This window comes from Cervus elaphus, chromosome 11 (genome assembly GCF_910594005.1).
Source record: "Cervus elaphus chromosome 11, mCerEla1.1, whole genome shotgun sequence".
Lineage (NCBI taxonomy): Eukaryota > Metazoa > Chordata > Mammalia > Artiodactyla > Cervidae > Cervus > Cervus elaphus.
Genome location: NC_057825.1, coordinates 32,932,865 through 32,953,572, shown reverse-complemented (window position 1 = coordinate 32,953,572; position 20,708 = coordinate 32,932,865). Strand labels below are relative to the sequence as shown.

General features: G+C 51.8%; 2 protein-coding genes across 4 annotated transcripts in view; one reads left to right on the top strand and one right to left on the bottom strand.

Annotated features, from left to right (window-relative positions):
- Positions 1–1,557, top strand: part of CIB4 (calcium and integrin binding family member 4) — a 66,053-nt gene extending 64,496 nt beyond the window's left edge. The window contains exon 7 of one of the 2 annotated variants that reach the window (XM_043916324.1): positions 1,364–1,557. In XM_043916324.1, coding sequence (XP_043772259.1) covers positions 1,364–1,394 — 31 coding nt within the window. In that variant the 3' untranslated portion in view covers positions 1,395–1,557. The remainder of the gene's footprint in view (positions 1–1,363) is intronic. The other variant, XM_043916325.1, reaches the window with a different exon arrangement.
- On the bottom strand, positions 71–19,386 carry FAM166C (family with sequence similarity 166 member C). Of its 2 annotated transcripts, XM_043916323.1 has the most exons (5): positions 19,275–19,383; positions 7,229–7,502; positions 5,527–5,639; positions 3,280–3,450; positions 71–171 (listed from the first exon to the last, which is right to left on the bottom strand). In XM_043916323.1, the coding sequence occupies exons 1-4, from the start codon at positions 19,346–19,348 to the stop codon at positions 3,306–3,308; spliced, it is 606 nt and encodes a 201-aa protein (XP_043772258.1). In that variant the 5' UTR covers positions 19,349–19,383; the 3' UTR covers positions 71–171; positions 3,280–3,305. The 2 variants fall into 2 exon arrangements, with proteins under 2 accessions (XP_043772258.1, XP_043772257.1); XM_043916322.1 differs by lacking the exon at positions 71–171 and having other exon boundaries at positions 3,250–3,450; positions 19,275–19,386.
- Between the last annotated feature and the right edge of the window lie 1,322 nt (positions 19,387–20,708).

The window sequence follows — 20,708 nt, the reverse complement described above, 5'->3', positions numbered from 1 at the left end:
TCTGGAGTCGGGGGGATGCCCAACCTAGTTGGGGGGACAGGAAGCTCCCCGCCCCCAGTCTCCTTGGGCCAGCAAAGCACCTCAGTCTTCCCAATGAGGTCTTGAGTTTCCAGGGCACTTTCAGATTCTTTCAGAATCAGCAATACTGGAACTTTTGAGAAATGAGATAACCTGGAAAGAGACAGGGCGTGGGGTTTCAAAAGGCAAAGGGGAGATTGTGGTTCAGGCACTGTGAGCGACGCGGGTAGTCCAGACTTCAGGTGCTGTCCCTCTCCAGCCAATGCGAAGCCCGCTGGGCTGCAGGACTGGCCTGGGGAGCCGCCTTTGCCACTGTTAGTCCTGCTCCCCTCCCCCTACAACCTCCAGTGGCCACTAGGAGCTGGGGACTGGCATAGAACCCGGGTGGGGGCGGGGTGGACACTGACTATGCCAGTGATGGAGCTCAGAAGGACTCAGGTGGAAAGGGGCCGCAAGGGTCGCATCTGGTCCAGACACTTGTGGACAATTGGCCATCTCCATATTGGCTGTGTTTAACAGTTTTATTTGGGTCCCTCCGGTTGGGGGAAGTACACCACCACTGAAGGCAGCCCATGTCATGAGGACCAGCCCAGTTAGGGCAGTCTTCTTGCACTGAACTACATGTTTGCCTGCAGTTTCTGTCATCAGCCTAGGTGACAGCAAGGGCAAATGCCCGTTCAAAATGCTTTAACCAATCAAAAATGAACAAAAGCAGCTAGACCTCATGGAGCACCCGGTTGGGAGCCGGAGTCTCTGCCTCTGTCCTCAGCAGCTCTGGACTTTGCTTTACGTGCAACCAGCAACCTCTACTTTGCCAGGCGTGAGACCAAATGTGGCCTCCCCACAGCGGTCAGGTTTATAGCCCTTTGGCTCCCAATGACTCTCACTGAATGTCCCTCAGCTCTGACGGAATTTCCAGAGAATCTGATTGGCCAGGCAGGTGTCCGGCCCTCTTCCAATCACCTGGCTGGAGGAGATGGCCCTCCCTTCCAACATGGCTGCTCAGGGGCTCTTTTAGAGAAAGACGGTCCACACTTGGACCACCCCACTTGATCCTCTTCTTCTATAACAGCCCAGCACACAACTGAGGCTGGAATCCTGTCTGCCTTGAGGGTTTTCTTTGAATCGCTCCCCTTTCTTTCCGCTGGCTCCAGCACCACAAGGTTGTGACAGCCTTAGCATTCTGGAGCTGCTCAAAGGAGCTTTAAAGAAGGCTTTGGGGTGGCTTGGATTGCTGCAAGCTGACCATCGTTCAGACAAAGGGACACAAGAGGTGTGAAGCCAGGAAGTAGAGGGGGCTTTACAACTTCAGGCTTGAGGTGGCTAATGGAATTGCTTCCTTCAGCTCCTTTCGGATTCATTTCTGGGGATGTTGATGTGAACACAAATACCTGCTCTGGTGGCCTTGAAGGGGACCCCTGGAACTTGGAATTCAACCCTCTGCAGGCACTAGAGGAAATTTGACTAGAAGAATGACTGTGTCCCCATCCCTCCCTCACTTCTAGAATATTGTTTATTCAATAAAGCAAAATTAAAGCCTTTCCCTTTTCCCAACAGTTCATCATATTTTGAACTGAACATCATATTTTGAGTGCAAGGTCATATAGAAGTAACTTTTTATTAAGGACTGCTCATTCCAGGGCTTAAGTTTGCCAGTGTCTGAGATGTGCCAAGACTGAGATGGCCAGTCTTTTTGAGGCCAACCCATGTCACAACAGGGACGAAGCCAAACCAGCTGAAGTTCACCGGGAAAATATACATCTTTCCCTTACTTCCATGGGGCCTCACTTCAGCCTCTCTTCTTGCATCTCGGGTGCAGGCTGTACAGAGCTATGTGCTGAGCAGTCTTCCCAATCGGTGCCTGGCTTCCCAAGACATCTTGGCCCCACTTGAGACCCCGGCACCCTTGGGACACGACAGTATGTGACCAGCAATCAGGGTTTATTTGCTTTGCCACTCAGCCAAACCCTTGAATTAATGTGGCCACCACAGGGACTCTTTGGAACCCAGTTGGTTTGGGACACAGGAGAAGCCCCTTACGGGGTCCATAAAAGCTGTCAGATGCCTACCTGATGGGCTTTTTTCTTGTTTACACTCTCTTCGGGGAGGAGGTGTCTAAAGACTGGCTTACAGGGGAAGGGCTGTGCTCACCTTCCCATGAAGCTGAACCTGCTGTGGTCGCCTTGTCTTTTGGGGAAATAAGAACCCATTTCACTCATGGAGGGGAAATAAGAGCCCTTTCTTAATGGAGTCCCTTGATCAGAGCCAGGAGGTGTTGGGATGTCAGCATGCACCTGAGGCATGGGTACACACCTGGCCCGAGGTGCCTATCCTAGATCCTGTCTCTAAAGGAGCTGTCCTCTGCCTCTTGTGACCTCTCCTGCAGACAGGAGGCCACCTAGGAGGTGGAGGTGGGAAGCAGCACCCTGCACAACCTGAGCCTCCCCAGCCATCTCAGAATGTGTACCAGGAGTCCAGTGTCCACTCTGGGCTAGGGGCTCCTGACACACAGCGATACCTTGAAGATTAACTTGGTCTCAGGTCCTTTCCCCTCTGTCCACTTTTAGAAACAGTCCTAGGGTGATGCCAAAGCAGCCTGTCCCTGCCCATCAGGGCAGGATGGAGAAAGTGGTTTCTTCCTTCAGATGCCACAGGGCCCTCCAGGATCTGCGTCATCCCTGCCCTCAGCCCCCACTTGGACCACAAGTGGAGAGTGTAGGGGGAATACCAGCAATTGGGAGCCCGAAAGGTCGGGGTTCAAATCCCGTCTGTGCCACTTCCCGGCTGCATGAGTTTGGACAGCAGAGCCCACCTCTGAGCCCCAGGGTCTCTATCAGTGAAGTAGGGACACCACTCCGTCTCTCACAGGCTGTCATGTGAATGAACGGATGCTGAGCCAGGGCTCAAGTGGGAGTTCCTTTGCATCTGACACGAGTGTGAGTGTTCCAGGACCACTACACCCTCATTCTCAGTCATGGCCTAACAGGATCCTTGATTATCCCAGTGGGAGCAGACGGGAGGGCTCACTCGGCCTGAGTACCTCGGGACCCCTGCACCTCCGGGGAGAGGTGGATGGGCCCAGCAGGGGACTGACACTGCTTTTTCTTGGTGCTGACACCTGGGGTGAGCATCCCACAGGTCCTTCAGACCCCATCCTGTGTGACCCTCAGGCACTGTCCAGCTGAGGCCAAGTGCTGCTGGGGCTCAGAAGAGAAGAGCATGGGATGATCGTGGCTAAAGATTTTATTCCAAAAAGCCAACCTTGTCAGGGCCGCAGCTCTCAGGTGTCACGCTCTGAATTCAAAGTAGCAGTCCCGCCTCTGCCGCTCCTGTGGGGAGACCCTCTTCCCCGATGGGAATGTCTGGTAGGTCCTCAGGTTCTCAGGGGCCACTCTTAATAGATGCCACTTCTCCTTCGAGCTCAGAGGAGGCCTGGGGGGTGAGGGTGGAGCCAGTGTTATGCAGTAAACCCAGCCACCAGAGTGAAAAATGCCCATTTTCCAGCCCGTGATGCTGGCTCTGCTGGCTACTGGTCAGCTTAGCATCTGGTAAGTCACCCTGCACTCGAGATCAGAAGGACTTGTGTTTGCACAGAAGCTCAGTGGTTAAAAGTAAGGGCTTGGGTGTCAGGAAGCTGGGATGGATTCCAACCCAGTTCCTGCTAGAAGTGTACACATGTAAGATGGACTGATGTTGATACCTCCCTCCTAACTTTGCTTTGAGGAGTAAATGAAATAATGCATGCAAAGCACTAATAGAATGCTGAACAAGGAACAAACACTCAACACATGTTCTAAGAATGTGCTGCAGCTACTGATGATGATGATGATGGTTATGATGGTGAAGGTAGTGGTGATGCTAATGGTGATGAAGATGATGATAATGGTGATGGTGATGATGGTGGTGATAATGATGATAGAGATGATTGTAATGGTGATGGTGGTGATGATGGTGATAATGGTAATGAAGATGATAGTGATAAATAGAGATGATGATGGTGGTGACAGTGATGAAAAGGACAATAGCAATGAACCTCAGGGAAGGACAGGGATGTTCCCCAGGCCACAGAGATGATCAGAGTAAAGTCTGAGTGCAGGCAGTGACCCTGGTACTCCCAAACACCTCACTGGTGCTCTGTGTTAGACATGAACAGCAGCATGGGCTGTCAGGCAGTTGGAGAAGGAGCAGAGCTAGGGCATCCTGGGGTCCCTCAGCTGTAGGAGATGTAGATACTGTCTGGTGAGGTCTCAAGAGGAGACTTGTCCCCAAGCGAGGCCCCACAATGTCTCCAGGGATGGACTGACTCAGAGGCACCCCAAAGTGGTGAGATGGCCAATCTAGAATCTTAGCATTGGGGTTGGGCCATCTGGGTTCCCTCCGGTTCTACCTCCTACTAGACTTGCCATCTGTACAAGTCCCCGAAGCCATCACTAAGTCAGTTTCCCTATTTAGAAAATGGGTCCATCTGTCCCACAGAGAAGAATCTCTGCATGCTAAGCTGCTTCAGTCATGTCTGACTCTGTGTGACCCCATGGACTGCAGCCCACCAGGCCCCTCTGTCCATGGGATTCTCCAGGCAAGAATACTGAAGTGGGTTGCCATTTCCTCCTCCAAGGGATCTCCCCAATCCAGGGATCAAACTGGTGTCTCACGTCTCCTGCATTGGCAGGTGGGTTCTTTACCACTAGCGCCATCTGGGAAGAATCTATAGGTGATATTAAATTGTATCTTCAAAAACCATTAAACTCTATGGAAAGGTTTGCTGCTTTATCAGTAACAGCAATGGCAAGATTCGGGGCTCCTGAAGCAAGCAAAGGTCAGCATGGAGTTGGAAACCCAGGATCTGTCCACTAACTTTCCGATGCCCCCTACTCCACAGGACACCTCACGGCAGACTTCAGACCTCCCTGACTTGGCGTCAGGAGGGAGATCAAGGAAACCACATGCCTGGGTTATCTCACAGGGCAGAGCTGGCCTTCCCTGGGAAAAGGAGCTCTCCCAATTAAAAACCGTGAGATACTTTCATATTTCTTAGACTGTTGGGCTTTGAAAAATATGGTCGAGTCCCTAGGAGTACGTTTCTTCCGAGTCTACACCGGGGCTGGAGATACAGTCCCCTGCTTTGTGTAGTACTCTATAGGTCCACCAGAGGGCAGCAGCTCCTTGCCGCACAGAGTAGCGGCGCCCGCGTTTGGACCAGTGTAGCTCCAAGGCTGCCATCGCAGAGGAACGGTCCTGCAGATTCAGGCTAGCAAAGATGATGCGGTATGCCGCCAAATTCCCAGTGCATCTGACCAGGCAGATGATCTTCTGATTCTGCCCATTCAGATTCCTGGCCTCCCCTCCTGAGGCTCACCCCCTAGCTCTGTTTAACTGTCACCCTGTGTGCTGCAGGAGTTAAAAGTCTTAACTCGTTTCTCAGTCTGGGGGCCTGCAGGCCTGGCAAGAGCCGGCGCCCTGTGGACACGAGCTGGTGAATGCTCAGAGGAGGGGAGGGAAGGCACTCACAGGTCGGTGGGGATGGGGTACCGGTCCCACTCCCTCATGGGCAGCACGAAGTAGGGGACCCGGTGCACCAAGCCTGTCTTGTCTTGATACTGCTCCCGATGCTGCTGCGCCATCTACAGCCCAACCAAGGAAGAGAGGACCGGTCGTTAGTGCGCAGGAGTGACCGCGGGCGCCTGCTCCCTGCCCGGCTGTACCTGGGCAAGGGCTGCGGTCGTCCCCCCTCATGCCCCCAGAGTAGAGTCCCCAGCTGGGTGCCCTCCTGAGCCCCAGCTCCTTATCTGGTTCCTGGCGATAATGATACGCCCCACGCCAGCTGTGCTGGTCGAGTCAATGAGGCAGGCGACCAGCAGAGGTGAGGTATGTGAGGCCCCGCTCATTAGGCGGCCCAGGTAAGCTGAATGCGCGTGAGCATGTGTGTGTTTGTGTGTGTGTGTGTCTGACTCTTTGTGAACCCATGGACTGTAGCCCGCCAGGTTCCTCTGTCCATGGGATTTTCCAGGCAAGCATACTGGAGTGGGTTGACAGAGTGGAGGGTCTCCCTTTCCCTCCCTCCCGGACAGGCTGTGCTTTGTGAGCCAAGTAAAGGCTTTCCCCAGGCCCCACAGCACGGTTCCACAGCTCCTCAGAGTCGGACCCCATCAACCTGGCCATCTCTCCTGGGGAAGCAGCCTTCTCATGCCGTTCTCCACCCTGGGGACCGGGAGGCATCCAGGTCCCTGAAATCAGGCTAGGAGGGATGTTTGCAAGGGAGCTGAGGGGCCATGAGGTTTCCAAGACCACAGCAGAGAGGGAGCCCTGGCCTCCCTGAGGTGGGCGAGTGTCTGTGAGCCTGTGGCCCTCTGGGACCAGGTCTGAGGGAGCAGGATAAGGACAGGATGGGGGTGTGGGCAGACGCCCCTCCATCTGCCTCTCTTTCCCCAAGGGCAGGGGTGTCTGAAGTCAAGTTGGTGCATTCGTATGTCCTAAGTCGCTTCAGTCGGTGTCCGACTCTGTGCACCCTATGGACAATAGCCCGCCAGGCTCCTCCCTCCATGGGATTCTTCAGGCAAGAATACTGGAGTGGGTTGCCATGCCCGCCTCCAAGGGATCTTCCCCACCCAGGGATCGAACCTGCATCTCTTATGTTTCCTGCATTGGCAGGCGGGTTCTTTACCGCTAGCACCACCTGGCCCAGGCTCATCCTCAAAGGGCCCGTGGAGCAGGAGTTGGTGTTGGGTGGGCACTGGGATCTGGTATACTGTGAAGAATAGACCTGGGGCTGGAGCCTGCCTGGGGCTCCACCGTCCTCAATGTATGAGATTCATACTGTGGGTGAACCTTAGGGCTTTTGCTCAGAAAGGAGGTAAGTGAGGGCCCAGGGGGAGAGGCGACAACTGGGGGGAAGTGATGGCGGGAACACCCCAAAGGCTCCCAGCTCTCACAGCAGCAGGGGAGCAGGGGATGAGCCACTGGAGCCCCCAGAGTGGGGAGGTCAGATTTGGGGGGGGCGGTCAGAGAAGCAGAGCACTGAGCCCCTCCACGTTCCCCAGTCAAACTCACCAGGTTCCCTGATGACTCAGGGGCTCTGCAAAAGCTAACAGAGGCGCTCTGGAGGCTGAGAGTCTCCCCGGGCCACCAGCCATCACTCCCTCCCCATGGAAGGGAAGAGGGGACGTGGGGGGAGTGGGGAGGGGGTGGCAGGAGCCCAGCCAGGACCACCCACCTGGTAGAAGTAGGAGAGCTCGGCCCAGCGGCTGCTGTCCAGGTTGAAGCGGGTGTAGCTGGGGGTGTGCAGCCAGCGGTCCCGGGTGAGGGCGCGGTCCCTCAGCACTTGGGTGGGGTTTGGGGAGAAGATGGTCGGGAAGTGGCCGCCTTTGCTGAAGTCAGTGGAGCTCCTCCCCAGGGCTGCGTTGCGCTGGTCCTGGAAGTACTTGAGGGTGGTGGTGCCATAGGGGGAGCCGAAGGAGAAGGCCACACCGGGAACGTGGCCTTCGTACCTGAGAGAGCAGGGCAGGGGGGCGGTGGAGGGCTCCAGGCCAGTTCCTTAAAGACTGGGGGCAAGGTCAGTGGGCCCTGCTGGTCACCTCCTGGTCTCGAGAGGCTTCCTAACGTGCCCGCCCAGCTCAGGCCTCAGGGGAAGGCCACATGAGAGAGATGCTGGGCCTCTACCTCCCCACAGAGATCTCTCCAGACCAGAGGCTCCCAAGAGGGCCAGGACACCCAGGTCCAGTCCTGACCCCTTCAGCGAGGCTGGAGACAAATCACTTCTCCTTGAGTGGCCTCCACTGACGGAGGGGTTGACCTGAAGGTGTGGAGGCCGCTTGAACCCCTGAAAAGATGGCGCTAAGTCGTGTCTGACTCTTGCGATCCCATGAACGGTAGCCTGCCAGGCTCCTCTGTCCATGGGATTCTCCAGGCAGGAATACTGGAGTGGGCTGCCATTTCCTTCTCCATGGTTCCGAGGTTATGGCTGAAGGGGCGAGGGGCAGGATGGCCGCGGCCCCAGCCCTCCAGCCTGCCTCTCAGCACCTCGGCCTCACACAGCACCATCCACTCGGCCTGTAGAGCTCGCCCAGCTTCTGGAGCTCTGTCACCCTCTGTGACCAAGGGGGCCGGTGGAAGGGACAGGAAGGGGGAAGCAGAGCCCCTCCGGGACACAGAGCAGAGCAGACATGCTCAAGAGCCCTGGTTAAGCGAGACTCACACAGACGGAGGGCACAGAGACTTGTTTGGGGAAAGGGTGAGGAGAGCCAATGACATCAGAGAGCATGGGAATCAGATTTCAAAGTTGTGCTTCAGTATGACCTCTGAGAGCTGCCCCGGCCTCAGTCTCCTCACCAGGAGAATGGGTCTTGGGCTAGAGTTAGACAGAAATGCATGGTTTCATCTTTGGGTGAATGGTGAGAAACTTAAGCATGGTGATTACTGACACATCTTCCGATTGACTGTAGGCATCCTTCCACTGTAGGCATCATAGAAGGAGTCCTTCCGGGTTTCTGGTCCTATCCATCCTCCGTGGCTCTACCTTCCTGGGGTCCTGCAGCATCTGAGGCTGTCCGGGGCCAGAGCAGGGAGTGATGGAGCTGCTGAACCAGCCGCGGAGGAGAGACACTCCCATTGGACTCCAGCCTTTCTCCTGCCTCGCCTCTCTTGTCCCTGGGTTTCTCTCTGCCCTGGGTGCCATGACCCCGGTGGTCCTCTCCCTCGCCCTCCTCCCTCCTTCCTGCTGGTCCCACCTGAGTTTCCTGCTGGCAGCCTTGTCTCTGGCCCTGGGAAGATGGTGGGGTTGCTGAGTGCCTGTGAGCCTGTGGGGTCACCTTGGCCACTTCCAGGACAGAGTCCTCCTCTGGGCCCATGGCCTTCCCCCTCCTGGGTCTGGAGCACCCCCTCCTGCCTTCCAAGAAGGCCTCCTTCTTCCAATCCATCCCTCCCTGTCTCTCTCAGCCTCTGTCCATCCTCCCAGCCACCTGAGATCTCTCCTTCTTCCTGAGCATCTTCCTTTCTGCCTACAAACATGCAAAGCTGTGCCTAGATTGCAAAATCCCACTCTTGGCCTTGCTACTCTTTATAACCCTTTCTCTTCCTTCATTTCCAGATTTCTCCTGGGAATCCTCTGTACTTTCTGCCTTCATTTCTTCTGCTCTCATGCTTTTCTTGACCTCCCTCAGCCTGACTTCTGACCCATCACTCATATGTGAGCTTATACTTCTTCATTAAGGTCATAGAAGATCATCCTCTGGGAAGACGCATAACCTGAGATAGAGTCCGTGAGAGTTCTTTGTGTTGTGTATGAAATGTACTAAAAATATCAGTTCAGTAATCAAGAAGCCAAAAACAAGCAGTGGGGAGACGCTTCTTCCTTCAACCCGAGGAGTCCTGTGTGTGGAGGGAGCTCTTCCATGTTAGAAGTGGAGGAGCATCTCCCTGGTGGGTGAAGCCCACTCTCCTTCCCCCCTTTGCTTGGAAGCAAGGAAGTCCACCCTGCTCCTCCACGCCCTATTTTGGGGAATCCACTCTGCCCTTGGGAGGAAAGCCTGCCCCAGCCCTGCCATCTCATTCGAGGGTTCAATGTCAGCCCCATTCCCCAATGCCAGCTTCCCTCTTTTAGCTTCTTTCCCAAGTGGTTCAGAATGCAGCAGATGAAAGAGGTGCTGTCACCAGGTGTTGCCAAATCCCAGCACAGAGAAAATAAAGAAATGGAATGAAAACGAACGAAGCACCCATTTACAGCGTTCTGCAGAGAAGAGAGCACGACCCGAGAATGTGGAACTGGCCAGCCCTCCAGGTGGAAAGGCAGCTGCATGAAAGAACTCCAGAAATAAAGCACCGAACGCTCTTCCTAAGACAGTGTTCAGTGATGAAATCCTGCCAATCAGCAGTGATTCAAAAGAAAAAAAAAATACTCAGGAATGTAGAACCTCTGTTAGAATGACTGGTGGTTACTTCGAATGTATTTAAATGCAGAACTAGGAATAGCTACTAGGTGAAGGCTGGTTGCAGAAAAGAATGTAAATGTTATAAAACCTGTCAAAGGAAAAAATAATTTAAGAAAAAATGAGGGGTGGGTGGAAGGGAGATGGGAGTGCATTTAGGATTTTTAAAGCACAGTCAACCCATGGCATCTAAAATTGAAACACATTGGTAAAAATAACATAATTACTCTAACCCCATAACGGGTTTTATTCTCTCTCCCTCTCCTGTTCTCTGTTAGAGGGAACTTTTAGAAACAAATATCTCTTGTGATGAATTAGCATTTATCTAAAGTCTGTTCTTTGATTTTACTTCAGTATCTTTCTCTTCAGCTGAGTTTGAGTTAGATTACATTTCATGCTTTTCATTTTAAAATAGTAAATATGGTATGATCATCTTTTTATAAAACTGCTATCTTTTCTATCCATTGTCCACACACCCATCCATTTAGCCTTTTTTCTGAATATATACATAAAAAGAAACCTAAAATAAAGGTCAGGTTAATCCTAGGTGTTTGGGTTTGGGGTGATTTGTTGAGTTTTTCTTTACTGGAACAGGTAATTTTTTTAAGTGAGTCAGATGGTGTTAAGAGATACTCATGCAGCTCAATATCAAAACAACAAGCAACCCAATCAAAAAATGAGAAGACTTAAATGGCCTATTTCTCCAAAGAAGACAAACGGGTGGCCAACAAACACATGAAAAGATGTTTAACATCACTATCAGAGAAATGCAAACCAAAAGTACAATGAGGTACCAACTCACATTAGTCAGAATTGACGGCCATTCTGAAATTTACAGACAACAAATGCTAAGAGGGTGTGGAGAAAAGGGAACCCTCTTACCCTGTTGGTGGCAATGTAAACTGATACAGCCACTATGAAGAATGGTATGGAGGTTCCTTAAAAAACTAAAAATGGAACTACCATATGACCCAGCAATTCCACTACTGGGCATACACCTTGAGAAAACCATAATGCAAAAAGGAACATGCATCCCAATATCCATTGCAGTACTATTTATAACAGCCAGTACATAGAAGCAACCTAGATAATGAATCGATGATGAATGGATAAAGAAGTTGTGGTACATATACACAATGGAATACTACTCAGTCATAGAAAGGAATGAAATTGGGTCATTTTGTAGAGATGTGAATGGACTTAGAGCCTGCTATACAGAGTGAAGTCAGGAAGAGAAAAGCAAATATATATTAACACATACTGCTGCTGCTGCTGCTAAGTCACTTCAGTCATGTCCGACTCTGTGAGACCCCATAGGCGGCAGCTCACCAGGCTCCCCTGTCCCTGGGATTCTCCAGGCAAGAATACTGGAGTGGGTTGCCATTTCCTTCTCCAATGCATGAAAGTGAAAAGTGAAAGTGAAGTTGCTCAGTCGTGTTCGACTCTTCGTGACCCCATGGACTGCAGCCTACCAGGCTCCTCTGTCCATGGGATTTTCTAGGCAAGAGTACTGGAGTGGGTTGCCATTGCCTTCTCCGATTAATACATACGTGTGGAATCTAATAAAAAGTGGTATAGATGAACCTGTTCGCAGGACAGGAATAGAGATGCAGATGTAGAGAGTAGACTTGTGAACATGGGGAGGGGAGAAGGGATGGGGATGAAGTGGGACATTGGGACTGACATATATACATGAGTGAAATAGACAGCGAGTGGGAAGCTGCTGCATTGCTCAGGGATCCTTGATGACTTAGGAGGGATGGGGAGTGAGGTGGGAAGTTGGTTCAAGAGGGAGGGATATATGTAACTAACTTATAGCTGATTCACTTTGTTGTACAGCAGAAACTAAGACAATATTTAAAGTAAATATACTCCAATTTTTCTTAAAAAGTTACTTTATCAGGAACCCACTGTGTGCCAGCGAGATGCTAGATGTCAACAATGCAAAGCCTGAATCGCTCAGCCCTCCTTCCTCACTCCCACCCCTCACTCAGTATTTATTGAGTCCTGGTGTGTATGTGTGTGCGTAGGGGCAGTGTTGGTGGTCAAGGATCCAATGCTATTAAACATGAGGAGGGAAGGCCCATTCCCATGGGCTGGGGGTGGTTGTATGGACGGAAAGCTGGTGGAGCTCCATGAAGGGGTCTCCACTGGGGGAGGCTTTGAGGAGAACCTCAGTGTAGAGGAGGAAAGACCCGGCTCTGCCGCTCTTCCCCTGCACATCTTCTAGGCGCTGGTGTTGCCCCAGAGTCTTTTTCTCTCTTCAGGGACCCACTGCTTCTGAAAGAGCTCATTCACATTAGATGTCCAACACCAAGGACACCCAGATCCGTGTCTCCAGCTCCGATCTTTCTCCTGGCAACAGATCCACACATCCAGCTGTCCACCAAGGGCTTGCCCAGGGCATCAGACTCAGCACGACCAAAACTAGCCTGCTGCTCCTCCTGGCTATCCTTGTCCTGGTTAACACCACCTCCATCTGCAGAATCCCCCAGAAACCAGGCCTCACCCTACTAACTGCCACATTGGGCCTCTCTGCCAGTCCTGCTTCTCCCCCTCCTTAGGGATTGCCCACGGCCCTCCTCCCTCCCAGGGCTACAAGCCGTCCTCATTGCTTAACTGGGCAGCTTTGGATCTCGTAGAACGTCCCCTAGACCAGCAGTCCCCAAACTTTCTGGCACCAGGTACTAGTTTCATGGAAGACAATTTTTCCACAGACAGTTGGTGGTGTGGGGGCTGGGGCAGGGGGCGAGTTCTGACTGATTCAAGCGCATTTCATTTACTGTGCACTTTAGTTCTATTATTATTGTATCACCTCCACCTCAGATCATCAAGCATTGGATGCCGGAGGTTGGGGACCCCTGCCCTAGACCAAGCCTCACCCTCTGCAGCCTGTTGTCCACACTGATGACAGGACGATCCTTCATCATCAGATCCCCACAGCGCACCTCTCTTCTCACTTCCCCAGAGGTGCCCTATGCCCTGGACACGTCACTTACATCCCTGGGGACCCGCATGCTCTCTAAGCCTTCACACACATTTCTCTACCTGGAAGGCTGCATCCCTGCTCAACCAGGGGGGTCTCACCCTCACTCACAGAGCCAGGCTCCCTGTTGCCTTCCCCGACCACCCACCTACCCAGCATCTCTGCCCCACAGTAGGATTATGACCCTTCATCCACATGGAGATCCACATTAGTTCATCTCCTCTGCTAATGTGAGTTCTCCTTTACCCCAAAAACCTACAGTGCCCCTGACCCGTGATGAGTGCTCAATAAATGTTTGCTGTGGGATGCAGAAGTCCAGAAGCCGGGGGCTTCCCATATGCCAAGGGCACACAGGCACAGAACATCCCACCCCTAGGGGCGGGTGTGCATCTCAAAGAAAGGAGCTTTAGAAAAGTGACGTGTCTTCGTGATTCTTCTCTCTGCCACACTCCTCCTCTGCTCCCTGCTCTCCCACCTTCTCTAAATGCCAAGATATTTGCATCCCAATAGAAGAGAAGCCCTCTCCTCCGCAGAACCTCCTAAGGTTCTGCCTGGATTCTGGATTCCATTCAGCTCCTGCTGCTCTGGGTGGGGTGTATGAGGTGTGCATGTGTGTGTGTGTGTGTGTGTGAGCACGCACACATGTGCAGGCACATGCACACGGTCATATTTATTTAGCTCTCAGCAGGCACACCTTGACCAGGTCTATGTGCCCGTTCTCTTGCATTTGTGAGCCATGAGCGTGATCACCCAGTTCCATGGTAGAGCCCCATTTTTGTGGAGTGTATGATGAGCCAAGGTGGAAAGAACAGAAGGGAATGGTGTGTTTCACAACTGGGCATCGGATGGTCCCTACAGCACCGTCGCACCTCCTCCTCCTCCTCCATCCCTGCCCCTCACAAGCCTGCACACCGTACAAGCTTGGAGATGGCACTCAGCCTGGTCCACGGCAAAGGTCCACTGTGGTTACTATGTGCACAGGGAGCCATCCCTCCCTCCCTCCCTCTTAATAGCACTGCTTGGCCCCAAAGCTAACATTCAAATTAATTACCGTGCACCATCGGGGATCCCCTGAGCAGCTTATTAACTAATTAACTTGTTACTGTTCAGCGTGTCCTCATTCCATGAGCGCCCTCTTCCCCACACACTTCCTGCTGAGTATGGTTTTGATCAGATCCCTCCCCTGGGCAACAACCTTCACGGTTCCCCACCACCTGGGAAATGAAGAACAAACTGGGCCAGGTGCACAAGGCCCTGCTTCACATGGGCCCTGTGAGAGGTCTTCCCAGTCCAATCATCTACTTCCTTGTCCCAGTGTGACCAAGAAGGACCCTATGGGGCTTTACTAGGATACACACACATACCCCGCCCCCGACCAAGTCCTCTGCCTGCTCTTGTCTGTAGAAAAACTGTAGCTTCCTAGGCCTTCCCCAAATTAAAAAGAAGAAATTTCATCAGAGATGTGAGAAAATGCAGAAAGAAAGGGAAACAGTCAAGCAAGACAAAAATAATACTAGTTCGGCCATTAAACAAAGTCAAGCACCTCTAGTTCCTCCTCAAGGACTATAAATAATATTCTAAGCCATGTCCTGTGAGCCGTGGTGCAGATACTGAAACACCGACTAGGCAGAAGAAGTTAATTGCATGCTGCCCACAAGTGTGTAGACCCCAGACTGGTTGGAACCAGAAGGTTGATGATGCTGACTCCTGATTACCTCACCACCAGCCAATCAGAAGGATGCCCACAAGCTAATCAGGCACCCGACAATCCTCCTCCCTCACCCTTGTCTTTAAAAGCCTTTCCCTGAAAACAGTCAGTGAGTTGGGGGCTTTTGACCACCAGCTACCTGGACTCCTTGCTTGGTGCCCTGCAATAAACTTGGCACTTTCCTTCACCACAACCCAGGTCAGTAGATTACCTTTACTGGGCACAGGCAAGCAGACATAAGTTAGGTTCAATAACAGCTTTGCCACTCCAGGCAAATAGGCCATTTTTTGCTTTCAAAGCATATCCTGCTGGTACCTCCAGTTCACGCCTTTCCCCAGGGCATCCCCTCCATTCAGAAGATGCTTCCTCCTCTCCCCAGATTCTGATGTTATCCATCCTTCAAGGTATTTTCATATATCCCCCTTCCCATCAAGCCTCTTCTGACCCACCCATAGGCCATGCCCATCCCCACCATTGAACTGTCTCTGTTCTTCGTGCCTCTCTTATGTCTCAGCCCACATTCTGCTGTGTTGCAAGCATCTGTGCCCTGGTAAATTCTTCCTTTCTGAACTGTAAAATCCATGGGGAGAGAGGGCTGCACTACTCATACTTGCATCCGCATATTCCTGGTACTCAGCAGGTGCTCAGGAAATATTTGCTGAAATGATTACCAGCTACCAGAGGCTCAAAAAAAGACTTTGATAGGGTCACAACTCCTGCAGCTGAGGCAGTACATGTCCTTGCACACTTGGCACCGCCAGGGTCCCCATGACCCAAGCAGCTGCGCCACATTCACGCTCAACCCTCACTGGGGCAGAACTGCCACAGGCAAAAAAAAGCCTTCCATCTATGTACTCGGGGTTGCTTCGGTCATGTTCAATTCTTTGTGACCCTGTAGACTGTGGCCTGCCAAGCTTCTCTGTCAGTGGGCTTCTCCAGGCAAGAATACTGGACTGGGTTGCCATACCCTTCTAGAGCACTGTATTTCCTGCTGCCCTAGCCGCCAACTCCCCTGTGTAAGCTGCCAGAGCCCCTGTGATCCAAGTAGCTGCACCATCTCCACACCTGGCCCTCACTGGGGCAGACCCAAGTCCTCCAGGGCAGCCCCAGGAGAAAACCACCTCTGCATGTGGACGACCCACATGCAGAGGTGGAAATAAAACCATAATTGAAACCCAGGGTCAGTGTGGCTAAGGAAGAAGACCCAAAACCTTCCCACCAGCTGTACAAGCTGCAGATTAAATCTACATGATCAACTAGGCAGACTCCGTGTCTATGGAATATATAAAAGGACATTGAGAGCTCCTACAAAAGAAAACACAATAGCTCTGATAGCTGTGGACATTAGAGGCAAGAACACACAGGAGCAGGACCAGATTAGAGTCTGAGCTTCCCTGGCAGCAGGTCCAGAGACCAGCGCAGTGTTGGAGGGCATCCTAGGGAGGTAAGGTGGACTGTGATTCCCAGAGAGGGAAAGCATGCTGACAGCAGAAACTCAAGAAAAATATTTATTATTCTTATGTTTTGACTTGTTCTGTAGTTTATTTGGGAATTTTTCTTTTTTTTTTCCTTTTATATAGTTGTCAATTTTATTAGCACTATAAAATCTAATTAAGCTTTTGAGCTTTTTTTTTCAATCACTTTTTATTGCTGTTATAAACTTCTGCCTCTACATTGGCCTTTTGCAGTTCTGTGTTTTCATTTTTCTTCTCTTTTTTTCCTCTTTTTTTAATTTTTAATTTTTTAAACCTATTAATATTTTTCTACATGTATTCCTTTGTTTGCTTTTCCTACTTTTCTTTTCCCCTTGCAGTTAATCTTTAATATTTGCTGAATTGAACTGACAAATGGGAGCGCATTTCTAAGGGCTGATGACTCTTTTGGAGAGAGGGAGAGTCCCTGTTACAAAGCCTGGGTCTCCAGGGGCCCCCATCTCCTGTTCTTAGAAAGGTTCCCCAGTTCCTCAGGGCTGTGTGAGTGGTATCAGGTATCTACTGGGGCACATGCATCTCCTACCTCCTCCTGGGCAGATGGCCTATGTTTTGTGCCCAGGGATGTGTCTGGACTGGGTGATGGGTGAAGTGTCAGGGGAGGCAGAGAGAGCCTGGATCTACCCTAGAAGCAGGAAGCACAGAGTCAATGTTCTCCCTTGAAAAGCCTTACAACCCCAGGAACTCTGACCCAAGAGCTTTCTGCTCACTGCAGAGATGGGACAGAGGCCGAACAATGGCACAATATCTGTGTGCTGATCATGTGCTGGTCCACTAAGGGACCAGATGGAGCATCCTAGTCTAAAGACCAGCATGCTATTCCCCTCAGTACCTAGAATCAGGCCTTGAACACTGTGGAATCTAACTGATGAGAATTGCTAACAGCTGTGGACAGCAGGGTGTTGCCATCACAGAGACCTGGCTGGTGAATGACCTTGGGCAATTTCTCATCTAGGTTGTTGTGAATATTCAAAAAAAAATGTTTGTAAAAAGCCCAGCTCAATGCCTGGCAGATAGTAGGTGCTTATACATGGGCATTCACAGTGCTGCTACAGGGCATCAGTGACCTGGTGGTAGCCCAGCTCTTCCATCACCAGCCTGAGGCTCAGGCACATCCCCCCTGCACAGACCTCAGTGACCACATCTGGGTTGGGAGGTGGGAAGGCTGGACTACCTGATTTCTTAGGTCCTTAATACTTGTCAATATTCTCTGCCTCTATGAATAAAACTGGTAAGGGGAATGATTTGAGTGTCAGAAGAGACTGGTTGCTCTTAAAATCCTGTGATTAATCTTTGAAAAGGCATACAAAAGTAATAATTACCTAAGTGTGGCGAGAAATCTTGGATTCTTTCATTATATTAATAAAATCACCAAAGAGGTAGTACTCAGACACATAAGACAACCCAATCCATTCCTTATTGATGAGAATCTTTAGGGCAAGCACATCCCTCCCAGAAAGATCCAGCTAAGAAAGTAGCACATATAGGCTCAGCTGCTCATGTTTGGAGCCTTATTTATGATTCACTTGTTATCACAATTTCTAGATCAATCACAGGACAGGGCACCCAAGGGAACTGCAGACAAGTGGTGTGGATAGAGAAGCATCCTAGGATTGCTTCTGAAACATGCAACTTTCCTCCCCACAATCCCAGACAGACTAGGGGAGTTCTGGGGGAGGGTTAGGTTCCAACAGAGACTGTGGTGGGCTTAAGAAAAAAAAATATCAATGTATAAAATCAAATTTCACGCTAAACACCCAGAATATGCTGTAAACACCACTATCCAAGGCTGCAAAGACTGTTTTGAACTAAACCTTATATATTCACACCAGACTGAAACCCATCCAGGGCAACCTCCCTCCCCTCATTTGTTTGTCTTAACCCAGCATCTGGCCCATCCCAAGCACTCAACATGTCTTTATCAAGGGAATGCCCAAATGATTGAAAGAATTAATAGGAAAATCCTTATTCACCTTTTCTAAGACACCAGGCTTGACTTCAGAAAACAACTGTGACCTAGTAAATCAGCTTTGCCAGATGGGAGCCAAAGCAGCTTTTGAGTTCCCCAAGAGCCAGGAAAGGCCCTGTCCACAATGGGGCTGGCTTAAAGCTACAGCCCCTGCCTTTAGTCACAGCACCACCTCTGTGTGCAGAAATGGCTTTAATATCACAGCTCCTCCATGTCTTGCTCATTCTGCTTCAAGACAATCCAAATGTCATATAAAATATACAGTGGGACCTCTTCTTGATTTTGTGGTCTACTTAGTTTGCAGAAGAAAGCCTGTGTTTTTTCACCCACACGGAGTTGGTGATTGCAAAACTCTCAAGACATTAATTTCATTTATCCATTTAGTAGGGATGTGCAGACACAGTGCAGGTGGATTCTCAGAACCCAGCCCCCATCCTCAATGCTCACGTCCACTGGTAGGAGAGAGAAGACCGTCTCACACCTTGCAAGAGAAGGTCGGAAGTGGAAATCTCACTTTGAAAGAAAGGACCAAACAATGGAGGGGAAGTGTCAGACTTGCACCTTAGAGGTTTGGATTGTGAAAACATCCAGAGCCAGGAAAGGTAGGTTCGGCCCTGCATCCGACAATGCTAAAGGCCAGGAAGCTTTCAAAGGCAGCATTCTTCAAGGATTAAGTGAGGTCAGTGGGAGAACCCACGACGCGTCCGAATTCTTTCATCTCTGCTTCCGGGTACGCACCCGCAGGCATTCTGGATGCCCGCACTGTTGAGGGACAAAGAGCTCACTTCCTTCCCCAGGACACCTCATCCTCTTGTTTCTGCCCAGCGTCTGCAAACACCAGCCCCACACGCTATCTTCCCCTCCTCTCCCTGATCCGGACCCCATCCACTGTTACCCCGGGCAGGCGAGCATGGCCCTCGCTAGGTACGGACTTCCCACTGAAGGGGAATTGGAGAGCCCCCGCCGCACCCAGACACTGCATGGTCTGAGAGTGCAGGCCCCTGGGGAGACCACCCCGCCAAGTGAAAACTTGGCCCAACCTGGTTCCTTCAAATTCAAACTCCGCGGGAGTTTCGAGGCGGGAGGAGGGTTTTGTGGAGGGAGGACAGGAGAGACTGCCCCAGGGACTCAGACCCCCACCCCCACCCCAGGGTCAGGCGCGGCTGACGCTCGGCGGTCTTACCCGGGCATGAGGCCGGGGGGCACGTAGGCAGCATTGAACTCTGTCAGTAGGGTGCCCGCGCTGCGAGAGGCCATGATGGGGGCGGCGAGCGCGCAGCGAGCCCGGGAGCTCCGGCCCCACGGTCAACAGCACGGGTCACCCGGCAACCGTGCGCCTAGCAACGCCAGTGTGGGGCGTGCGTGTCCAGGGGGCCCGCACCCCTCTCGCCCTCCCCTTCTTGGAGTAGCCGCCAGGACACGCCCACAAGATGTCCCCCTATCTTCACGTGCTCTCTTGTGTGACCCCAGCAGATCGTTGCTCCCACCCAAGCCTCCGTTTTCTCATCCTTGAATGGGTGCATCTTGCGGCTTTACTGCCGGCCTAGATGCGTGATGCGCCGATGCCAGTGCGGGATGCAGGTGGAAATGGCGCACAATGCCGCAGCCGCAGCGCTGCTCAGCCCAGCGCCCCAGTGGCCACAGGGACCCCAAGAGCCGTCGCATCCCAAGGTTGCCGACTGCGCCTCAGTTCCATGGGGCCTCCCGGAGCGGGCTTCAGGCGTGTGTTCCGCTTGACATGTTTGCCCAGGACTCTCTGTAATTTAAATGTGTGTGTGTGTGTGTGTGTACACGTGCACGCGCGCGCACACACGTGCATCGGAGCGAGGGACATTTTTCTCCTTAATCTCTTCTTTCTCCCTGGGAACCTCCTTCTCCTCTCTTTCCTCTTAAAGGCAAGAGAGGGACAAAGCCAATTGTGAAAAGGTCTAGAGTGTGATTCATATTTGCCCCATCTCTGCAGTTCTGGCCCTCCTGTGAATCCAGGGTTGGGCCTTGCCCTAGACAGCAAAGCTTCAGAAGGCTGGAGTGAGGTTTCTCTGTCATAGTATCCCCCCCTGTGACTTTGGTGCCCCCACATCTGGATTTCTCCAGTGACCCTCACACAGCCCTGGGCCACATGTAGGGCAAGGCGGGAGGGACTTAGGTCTTTAGTTGGGGGTGGTGGTGCTGAGTGTGATGACAGACAGCCTCGAAGGTACCAGGCTCTTTGCATCTCACCCCCAATCTGCTCCCCAGCTCCCCCTGCAGCAGGCCTGGAGTCAACAGAGAGTCTGTGGTTCTGCAGTTTAACCTCATCCAACACAATCTCACTTCATCTGTCAGATGAGAGGTGTTACCTTCACAGTTCGACTCTGTCCGTGTCAGCTGATGAAAATGTCAGCTTCCAGAATCCTCAGAAGGCCCTCTGGGACCAATGACAATGGAACTGGGGGCCCCAGGCTTCCAAGAGGTACAAGAGCAGGAAAACTGGGGCCCAGGGAGGAATAGGAGCTGAAACGAATGAATGGTTGCAAAGGAGGTAGAAGAGTCTCCACCCATCCTCCAAAATGCAACCACATCTGCTGATTTTCTAAATTCTCCATGCAGAACATGGGCTATGATAAGAACAACATTC